The 10926-nt window shown below is 40.4% G+C and overlaps 1 protein-coding gene across 1 annotated transcript; it reads left to right on the top strand.

Moving 5' to 3' along the window:
• The first annotated feature begins 6471 nt into the window (after positions 1-6471).
• LOC103966944 (V-type proton ATPase 16 kDa proteolipid subunit) lies at positions 6472-9640 on the top strand. Its single transcript, XM_048581067.1, has 3 exons — positions 6472-6638; positions 7110-7395; positions 9168-9640. Exons 1-3 carry the CDS (start codon positions 6560-6562, stop codon positions 9298-9300), a joined length of 498 nt encoding a protein of 165 aa, XP_048437024.1. The 5' UTR covers positions 6472-6559; the 3' UTR covers positions 9301-9640.
• The last annotated feature ends 1286 nt before the right edge of the window (positions 9641-10926 follow it).

Below are 10926 nucleotides of genomic sequence, written 5' to 3' on the forward strand. Positions count from 1 at the left end.
TCTTCTAATCCAAATGGCGAACAACACTTATCTTAACAAGTCACAGAGTTGACAAACACACTTGCACAACAGACAACCCTGGTGAATTAACTCTTGCAACGTACCAAGATCCAACATGCCCCAAACAAGGTGTCCCGAAGTAGGACAAGGGCAGATGAACCTCTCCATCAACATCCAGGCAAGTAGCCCATCAACCAACCATGATCCAAGCGTTCTAGCAGTTTACGCTCCCGCTTAGGTCCTTGGGATATCGTATATTCTCATCTTAGCGCATGAAGGAGCGTATATTCTCGATCAAGCCCATGGACGAGCATACGTTCACGATTGAGTTCACCCTCCAATTATCAATATGGACAACCTTCCAAGCGAAGTGTTCATTCACAACTAAGCTCGCAATGAGTATTCTCCACTTCACATTGAAGTAGGCAGCACGACAGACGAAGAGAAGCAGTCACTCAATCTGACTCAAGTTCAACCGGCAGCCTACGAGTAGCTCGTTCGCCAGCCAGAAACATGCCACATGCATCGCAGCCGCGACATAGACGAGTTGAGCATAGGGAAGTGCGGCCCAAACCCATAGGTCATGACCAGGGGCAGCCGAAAGTTCCACTGCCCCAACAGAGGCAAATTCAAGAAAAAGTTGAGAGGCTCATAAATGAACGATTGGGCAATTTCCAACGTAACGAGGCTGCTGACGATGCGTTTTGACGATACATAACCAACATAAGCATGTCACCATTCAGAATGAGATCGAGTGGACAGATCCATCTCGCGGGTTCATTAAGCCTCACTTTATTTCATATAAGGGAGACGAAGATCCAGATCGACATCTCAAGCACTACCGCAGTACCATGATCCTCTACAAGAACAACGATGCGCTTATGTGCAAAATTTTTGCCACAACTCTACAAGGCGAAACGCAAGACTGGTTTCACACTCTACCGCCGCAGTCGATCCGGAGTTTCAATGAACTTTCCTTTGTTTTCACTAGGGAGTATTTGTCTAACCGCTCAATCAAAAGGACATCCGACCATCTCTTCAGCTTCATAAAAGACCCTTAGGAGATAATTCGCGACTATGTCAAGAGGTTCAAAGCGGAGAAGGCCAAGATTGTTGGCTGCAACGAAGACATAACAACGGCAGCATTCAGAAATGGGCTTCCCACCAAACATCATTTATTCGGAAAACTGATCATGGGAGAAGAACTAACCCTAGTTGCTTCGTATCCTTTGGCAAAAAAGCATGCACTATGGGACGAGGCTAAGCAGTCTAACAAAAACGAATTAGAAAAGAAGCATATGGAACATTCCCGGACCAGAGAAGACTCAGCGCTTGAACCATTCACAAAGTTCACAGTTCCAATTGGCCTAATTCTCCGTAAGCTCAATAACGAACCTTGGTTCAAACTACCGCCACCCATGAAAGGCGATTTTACCAAGCTAGATCATACCAAGTATTGCGCATTCCATCAAGGACCGGGCTACACTACCAACGATTGCCTAAAGTGGAAACAGTACCTTGAGAAGCTGACAAATGAGGGCCGATACGACGAGTATCTTGACAGGTCAACAAAATGGCCTACACAAGCAAAGGAAGTCTCCATCACCTTCTGAACCTCATTTGGTTTCTTTTTCCAAATAAGTTCGAAGTCTCAAGTAGTTCGACGAACAAGGCTTCACAAACTGAAAATTATCCAGTTTGTTATGTAGTTTCTACCTTCCGACACAATTGATTTATTTCTTTATTCTCAATAAAGATTTAAGAAGTTATTCATAAGCTTGGTTGATTTATTTCTTTATTCTCAATGAAGATTCAAGAAGTTATTCATAAGCTTGGCTCAACTGTTGTCCATAATAACTACTAAAAACTCTTTTTGGGTATGCTCTCTAGTGCGAGAGGATAAACTAATTGTTATCCAGTGCGAAAGGGTAAACCAATTCCCCGACACCCATATGGGTCTACTCTCCAGTGCGAGAAAATAAACTAATTGCTCTTCAGTGCGAGAGGGTAAACTAATTCCCCGACACCCATCTAGGTAAGCTTTCCAGTTCGAGAATGCCACATAGCTTAAAAGATCGAATGCTTAAAGATCAACTAGGCAGCAAATGGTAAGAGGGCAGCAGCCACTTTTGCACTTAACAGTTCACTCATCCGACACTTCATCTTCAGCAGCTCCGATATGGGCAGCTTTATCCTTGATTGCTCTATCTACAGCAGCTGAGAAATCAAGGTCAAGCAGTTTCCTCATTTTTGGCAAACAGCCCAGACATGGCAGCCCAAACCATTGCCCATGCCACGCCACTTCCTCGGCCCATGCTGAGCCAATCATTGGCTTCAATCAAGTCAAGCAGCATAAGTAATGGCCCTTGCCACACCACCTCCTTGGCCCATGACAAGCCGACTCTTGGCCCATGCCGCACCACCCCGATGGCTGCCCCGTGGCAGCACCTCCCAAGAAGAAGACAAGGAGAATTAAGTATTCCTTACATCTGTGTGGCGTGGATAAGACGAAGAAAGTAACGAAAGACGATCTTTTGCACAGGCAAGTGTAGAAGATTGCTAGGGGAGGGGGAACAAATATCCTCTAAGCTTTCTCTCTCTTGTAGGGTAGAATAAATCTCTCTCCAAAGTTGATTTAACAACCCACTTAAGGTGGACTTAAATAGGCTTTGAGAGAAATTTATTTCCCTTTCCTAGAAGGATCTATTTTCATATTAAAGAGGGAATCTACATCAAAATAGGAAACAATCCTAAGTTTCCTAGAGCAAGAAGATCTCTACACCTGCTGCCATTTCCTACGAGCAGCCTAGTAGGTATGAGGGCATTTGTGGAGCCAAAAATAATCAAAAAGCGACACATGGATTTTTAGGTGAAGAGGACAAAATTACTCTCAAGACACACCAGGTTTCCTACACGCCAGCAATGGAGAATCATCCATCAACCGAGTCAAGAGTGCCCAAAATAGGTAACAAGTTCAAATTTATCTCACAAGGAAATCATTCCATAACCTTCAAAACCTTCCCTATAAATCAAATTAATTAGGCTAATTAATGGATTAATTCCTAATTAATCCATTAATCACCAAATTAATCACCATTACACCCCAAAAAACATCCAAGGGTCGGCCACTCTCTCTTCCAAAGAGGGCCATACTTTATAAATAAGACTCCATTTTCTTTGAAATGAGAGGTTCACACTCTTGGAAAACTCCAAAAACTCTCCAAACATTTTTTCTCTGTAAATTCTAACTTTGGCATTGGAGGTTCTTTGGCTAAAGCCCCTATTCATCGTGGGCGTGTGAGGTTGTGACATCCCACATCGCCCAGGGGTGATCCTTAAATGTATATTCCCATCTCTACCTAGCACGAGGCCTTTTGAGAGCTCACTGGCTTCGGGTTCCATGGGAACTCCGAAGTTAAGCGAGTAGCGCACGAGAGCACTCCCAGGATGGATGACCCATCGGGAAGTTCTCGTGTGAGTTCCCAGAAACAAAACCGTGAGGGTGTGGTCGGGGCCCAAAGCGGACAATATCGTGCTACGGTGGTGGAGCGGGCCCGGGAAGTGGTGCCACCCGGGCCGGGATGTGACATTGGTATCAGAGCCTAACCCTGGTCGCGTGTGTGCCGAGGAGGACGTCGGGCCCCTAAGGGGGGTGAATTGTGACATCCCACATCGCCCAGGGGTGATCCTTAAATGTATATTCCCATCTCTACCTAGCACGAGGCCTTTTGGGAGCTCACTGGCTTCGGGTTCCATGGGAACTCCGAAGTTAAGAGAGTAGCGCACGAGAACACTCCCAGGATGGGTGACCCATCGGGAAGTTCTCGTGTGAGTTCCCAGAAACAAAACCGTGAGGGCGTGGTCGGGGCCCAAAGCGGACAATATCGTGCTACGGTGGTGGAGCGGGCCCGGGAAGTGGTGCCACCCGGGCCGGGATGTGACAGAGGCTCTTAGCCTTGACCTAAGGTGTTAATTGTCTTGTAGGTGCAATTTTATCCAAGATCAAGAAGGCGGAAATATGCATCCACACCAGGCACCCTCGCTAATTACACCTATAATTTACTCATACAATATAGACTTATAAACTTCAGAGTGCAATGTGAAAAAAAAAAATTATAACCTCATGACCCATTTTAGAAACCACCTCAAACCTGAATAGTGTAAAATGCAGTTAGCTTTAAATTATACATATACTAGGATTGTTATAATAGGTAAATTAGATATCCTAGGATTGTTAGTAGGAAGTTATGGGCAATTTGAATGAGTAATTATTGTAATTTATTTATTTATTGTTATTATTATTGCAAGCAATATTACTACTCTAAGAACTAAATATTAGGATGACAATGGTTTCAATGGTTATCAGCATGACAGTGGAAATGATGCAGATCTAGTAAGGTTGTGATGATTGGTTATGTGGTAGTTATTATCACAACGATAGCGATCATATACAGACGCGGTTAATGTCATCCATATCTACCTCTTTTCTTGTCAAACATAAGCTTCATTCATAGAAGAAAATGTTACAATTGATAAATTTAAAGAAATACAGCTAGTAGCCCAAGTGGACAAAGCATCCTAAGCAAAGTACATGATGATCCAAGACTTGATTGTTGATGCAAGTATTTAATGCAACAATCACCACGTATCTTACCAATCCGTCATTCGGTTTAGTGAATACGCGGTCAACACAAACAAAACACTAAGGCCATAAAACAAAACCACATATGTAAATCAGTCCCTAACTTAACAACAAAGATTTACAAATAATACATAAATTTGCCTCTATAAAGCTCAGCAAAATATATAAGTAGACACAACCAACAAACATATCCACTACTCGAAAACCAACAAGGGAAGACTTCTGATGCCAACAAAGCAAGAAGACAGAACACCAATAGAATTGTAAAAGAAGACAACCTGGAGACCCAAACCAACTGCAAATCCTTTTGCATACCTTCATTTGGTGAGTGACGACTCACTCTCAAGGTAGGTAGCAAAAATAGTGGCCAATAAAGGCTTTTCAATCAAAAGCAAGCATTAAGTATGAAATTGGAGGATTTGTGGGTGGAGGAGTGGGAGGGTAGAGGAGAGCTCTCGTTTGATGCATAGTTGAATGAGATCTAAGTAGTTGTTCGGGTTAAGAATTAGAGATAAACCAAGGACTAATTTAAATATGGTACAAATTGAAATTCTCCAAGAGGTGAGCAAGAGATCAAAAGGATTGGGACGAAGCACCCAATCTAAGACTGAGCTCATGCCCATCAGCACTGAAATTCGGGGATTGGGACTCACCACCATCTGTTCCCAATTCAAGAGAAAGATTTGGGTAGGCCACCCTCCATAAAGATGGAGAGAGATAGAAAAAAAAAAACAGGCTTCATTAAACAGCGGTTGTGGATTACCTACAAAAAAAAAGGTGGGAAATATGATGGTAAGGGGAGGAGGAGGTGCATGTAAAAGAAAATGAGTGGGAGAAAGATGAGGTAGAGGAATAGAGGCAATACATGGGGGCTAGGGGAAATGGAGATTGAAGAAAGATGAGGCTAGGAGAAAAGAGGCAGGACACGGGGTAGGGTTGAAGCAGAGTGCGATTAGGGAAAGGGAGAGAGGGAGAAAGAAGAAGTGCATGGGGGGTAAGGGTAGGGAAGGGATGCAGGGCCCAGGGTAGGGGAACAGACGGAGGTGTTGGCGCAATGTGTTGGAGGGGACGAGATCGACAATTGGATTGTTGCTGACCCCAAGCCGGAGCAAGAGGCTAGTGGTTGTGGGTTTACTGATCTAGGGTTTCTGGGAGACTCAACTACTTTTGCATCTTGCAAGCTTTATCAAATCAACACGATCATGACTTTCTGTCATCTATACCTACTAAGTATTTGTTGATATGTCACCAATATATGGTAGACTATTAATTGGCATCCATATTTAGTACCAACATGTCAATATAATGTTGTTAATACGGTATTGATATTCACTTGTTATGTCATCGTCCACGTAGTTGATGTCACTCTTCGTATTGGTTTGGAACTGAGGTGCTTTTATAAAAAGTGGGTATAAAAAAAAAAGCTGAGCTTAAAAATGTGTTTGGTAAATACTTAAAAACAGTTTTTTTCACAGTTTTTGGTGAAAAAAAGCTGAAAACGTGAAATAACAAAAATGAGCTTATTCTCATAGCACAGCAAAAACAGTTTTTTTTTTAAAGCACAACAATACCAAACCAGCTATTTGTATTATAATGTGACCCGCTCATACCGTACACGAGTCAACTAGTCTGATTTGTAATCGTCTGATTTCAGTCTTGGTACCCAGACTACGTTTCGTCCGTGTCCTTGGGTCCTAAAATGCTTAAAGTCCAAAAGAAATTGGGTTGGGTCCTTAGGAAACTTAAAAACAAGTCGGATTCGGGCAATGCCCGGCCCATCCAGCATGCAACTACCGAGGGAGATTACAAATTATAGCAGTTCCTGTCGACGACTTTCGATTGGTTCAGCAGGAGACACCAATCACTGAGCGAGGTAGAGAGAGAGAGAGATCAGAGATCCCAAATCCACGCTTCGCAATGTCTTCAACATTCAGTGGCGATGAAACGGCGCCGTTCTTCGGCTTCCTCGGCGCTGCTGCTGCCCTCGTTTTCTCATGTAACCAAATTCTTAACTCCAATCTCGCTTTTTCTCTGCGTTTTTCTTTTTGCAATGTGTTTGGTTCCCGAGAAAGTTTAGATCTACTTTGATTTTGATCATCTGTTCCATTCGTTTGTCAAAGGAAATTGATTTCTCTAATAACAAGCAATTAGGTGAAGTTACAGTTTTGATTAACTTGGGTTTTGATGGTTAATTTTTGGTTAATTATCATTTGGGACCCTGAAAGTACAAAAATTTTGCTTGAAAGGAGCTAAATTTGACTATTATTATTCACTTTATGGTCTGATGATATGTTGTGTGGAGTTTGTCAACATGGATCTCAAACCCCATTACTCAAAAGAGACTGATTGATATGTTTGGCTTGGTTTATACTACATACTTGCATTTATTACCCAAAATTTTAGAACCCCAATTGGAGGTTTAGTGTACTTGATATGACGGCGACCTCGTTGGGGATTTGTATTTTAGGTATGGGAGCTGCCTATGGCACCGCAAAGAGTGGTGTTGGTGTGGCATCTATGGGAGTGATGAGGCCTGAGCTGGTGATGAAATCCATTGTTCCGGTTGTTATGGCTGGAGTTCTGGGTATTTATGGCCTTATTATTGCTGTTATCATCAGTACCGGGATTAACCCTAAGGCCAAGTCATATTACCTGTTTGATGGTTATGCACATCTCTCATCTGGTCTTGCTTGCGGTCTCGCTGGGCTCTCTGCTGGAATGGCAATTGGTATTGTTGGTGACGCTGGTGTAAGGTATAAGTTCTGATCTAAGTGCATATGCGTTTCCATAATTGTTTCTTGCTGTTTTCTGGTTTGTTTTATATGTTTTAATGTCTATGATAAAAATAAATGTCATTGAAGTAGATGCTGTTCAAATCAGTACCCCTTTCTTTTTCTTTTCGAGTATTACTTAATCTATCGAAGGCAGAGAATAATTACAGTAGCCATATTTGTCCTTAAACATGCTTTTTGAGCAGTGAACAGAGTTGAACTAACTTCACAAATAGCAATACTGGTCTTTCTTGTTTTCCTTTCTTTTATTTGTCTCTTACAGAAATTTCCAAGTAGTAGAGTTTGTTGGTGAGCTTGTTGTTACTGACTGTCACAATGAACCGAATTACTTAGCCTCTTGTTTAATTTCAGAATTGATATGCAAAGCAAATTTTTTTTCCAAGACTAGATTTAAAGATAAAGAGATTGGCCTGATAGAGGACTAGTATAGTCATTGTAAATTGGAATATCCAAGGAGGGATATTAAACCCCTGAGTTCATTTTAATATGGGAAGTTGGAGTCCAAGACAAGGATAGTAAGTTAGTAACTTAAAGCCACGACAGACTAGAACTAAAATAAATGATAAATCGTGGTATGGAAATGGATAGTGAAAACATTGTAAACTATGCTAGGGCTAATAATTGATGTCATGTTTACTTACAAGGAATGAGAATGTAAGGTTGGATATCATTCCCATTTCTGGAAAATCCACTGTTTACTAACACAAGGAATGAATAAATAAGTGGGCCCCATTTTGATGATATTGCTCTATTCCCAATTTAACTAGGTATCATTGTCAGGGGATGTTTATCCCATACCTAAAAATTTAAAGGTATAATTACTCCATTAGCCCATATCACTCCTATTCCCAAAAGTATAAGTATCTTAACTGTTCCTGGCAACGTGTAAAGTTATGAAGTCCAAGGCCAGAGTAGTATCTGAACTATAGTAAAACATGTCTCGCAGAATATGATCCAAATGTCGATGTATGTTTGACATGTATAACGAAAATATCATTCTCAAGAACAGCTATTGGAGTGGTTCTAATTTAGGGCTTGGAATTACTTGAGAATTAATATTAAAGTTCTCTTTACAAGTAATGTGGTGTTTTGGTGTAATTGTAATCTGTATGGCCCTGAATATGATTCAAATTCTCATATGTATGCGTCACAAATCACAATACTCAGAAAGTAGCAATAGTGGTTAAATTTGAAGTTTATAACTAGTTTAATTTGGTAGACAAATGGTATAGCGTTTTACTATAATTTGGTGGTGTGGGTCAAAAGGAGTAAAGATGAAATGATGGCCCTTAGCCCTTAAGTTTTCATGGATCTGTGAAGCTACTTTTTGTCACTTGAGAGCAAAAGAACAGAACAACTAAAGTTTTAATTGGTTATTGAAAGATATTTGGTTGTAGTGCTTGATCGATATTCCCTACTTTAAATGCTCTTTTTTATTTGAGATATATTATCCTCTATAGTTTGGCTTGGTATTGTTGTGCTTTGAAAAAAAATTGCTTCTGCTGTGCTGTGAGAATAAGCTCATTTTTGCTGCTTCACGTTTTCATCTTTTTTTCACCCAAAATTGTGAAAATAAGCTGTTTTTTAAGTGTTTACCAAACACCTTTTTGAGCTTAGCCTTTTTTTTTTATACCCACTTTTTATAAAAGCATCTCAGTACCAAACTAGTAAGTAGTCTCAACCTAATTTTAATTAAGTTGTACACCACTGGATTAACTGAGCTTGTTTTGTAGAGCTAATGCACAGCAGCCAAAACTCTTTGTTGGGATGATCCTCATTCTCATCTTTGCTGAAGCACTGGCCCTTTACGGCCTCATTGTTGGCATCATCTTGTCTTCTCGATCAGGCCAATCCAGAGCAGACTAAGAAGTGACCATGCGGTCTAATATTCTTTTATTGCTTATTTATATCACTTCAAAGGGAAAACTTTTGGCTGCTCTCAGGTTAGTAGTTGGACTCTGCTCGCTGGTTCGTAAAGAATATGTTTGTGTAAGTAACGGCCCTGCCTTGTAGTAGTAAGATTGAGGTTTTCATTCAACAGAATAAAAGCTTTTGAAGCTGTTACGGTTTTTTCATCGATTGATGTATTTTTCCGCCAGAACTATATGACCTGGTATAAACTCATAATTCGAAAACTAGTGCATGTATTATCTCATCAATCGTCAAACTCTTGTACATCTTTATCTTGATTGTCAAATCTTTGCTAGATTGGGCCTTTGTTGTGCTATTTTAAGAATTTGTGCCTTGTTATGTTGCAAGTAAAGGACCAATCTTTGCTAGATTGGGGCCTTGGTCATGTACATGGTTGTAGTCGGCAAAACCAATTGGTTGTTATGCTTGAGCAAGTCAAGGAAGTGAGCGATATGTAGAGGTTAGAGCTTTTGGGCTTGAGCCAAAAGTAAAGTGTATTACTTAGGAATCAACCATTCATACAATTCTTTGATAGAAAGAAATCACAAAAAATGGTATGTAGCTGCCGTTTTGAAATGATTTAAAGATCATACGAGACTCGCTTGGGCCGTGACCAACTCACTTCTTTCTCCTTAACGTCTAGTACCATTGCCCCGCCACTTTGCCTGTCTTCTTGTCGTCGGATCTCGCATTTAGATTTTTTCTAATATTGTTTTGTTAGTTGGGGAAGGGAGATTCAAACGTAGAATTGTTTTAAAATTGAAAAGACCTCATTTGACAAAAACTAGTTAGTTTATTTAAGCGAATTTTCATTACATTTTTTTATGTAACACTTCGTTTGGGCATAAGGCACTGTTCTAAAAAAATCTCCGCCTAGCGTCGCGTAGGTGGTTGGTTACTATCTCGATTAATTTTTAGGCATTTGAAGATTCATAAAGGGCGCCTAGACCTGCTTAGGCATCCATTTAGCCCGCCTAGACCCGCTTAGACATCTACTTAGGTCGCGACTCTCAATTGGACAGAAAAATTGATTACCTTCATTTTTGCATTTTATTTTTTTATTAAAAATATAAGAGATTCGTTGAATACTTGAATGAAATTCATTATATGCTTGTTCCCCATGTTTTTAATATGTTCTAATACTTTATCATCTATATGTCATTTTATTTAGTAACTTATATATTCTAATACAATTATGTATTTTTTAAGTATAAAAAGGCACTTATTTATATGGTATATCATAAATTTACTTAAATTTGCCTAACCCTCCTAGGCCCCTACCTAGGTGCTAGGCTCTGCTGCCCACTAACGCTTAGTGTCTTTTAAAACTTTGGCATAAGGTGGGAGCAAATCCATCTCAAAACTCATTGATACACACGTCATGTCTTCAGAGGCTGAATTATTTATTTATTTGTTTATCTTTAGGTATGTTGCAAGAAAGAGATCTTAAGATAAAGTAGTTAAGAGGGGAGGAGGAGACAGAATTTACTTTCCCTCTTTCTCCTTTTTCCTTTAGGATTCACTTGGTGAATTCAAATTTCCTTGTAGTCACCTGGTATGAGCCATGATCAAATTCGAGAG

This window comes from the organism of the source record quoted next, unplaced genomic scaffold (genome assembly GCF_019419815.1).
Source record: "Pyrus x bretschneideri cultivar Hongxiangsu unplaced genomic scaffold, Pyrus_bretschneideri_v1 Contig16, whole genome shotgun sequence".
NCBI lineage: Eukaryota > Viridiplantae > Streptophyta > Magnoliopsida > Rosales > Rosaceae > Pyrus > Pyrus x bretschneideri.

Excerpts from the sequence above, each read along its gene's own strand:
- LOC103966944 (XM_048581067.1), top strand. The coding sequence starts at position 6,560 with ATGTCTTCAACATTCAGTGGCGATGAAACGGCGCCGTTCTTCGGCTTC. Across the intron at positions 6,639-7,109 it reads TGCTGCCCTCGTTTTCTCAT|GTATGGGAGCTGCCTATGGC; the intron begins GTAACCAAATTC and ends TTTGTATTTTAG. Across the intron at positions 7,396-9,167 it reads GTTGGTGACGCTGGTGTAAG|AGCTAATGCACAGCAGCCAA; the intron begins GTATAAGTTCTG and ends CTTGTTTTGTAG.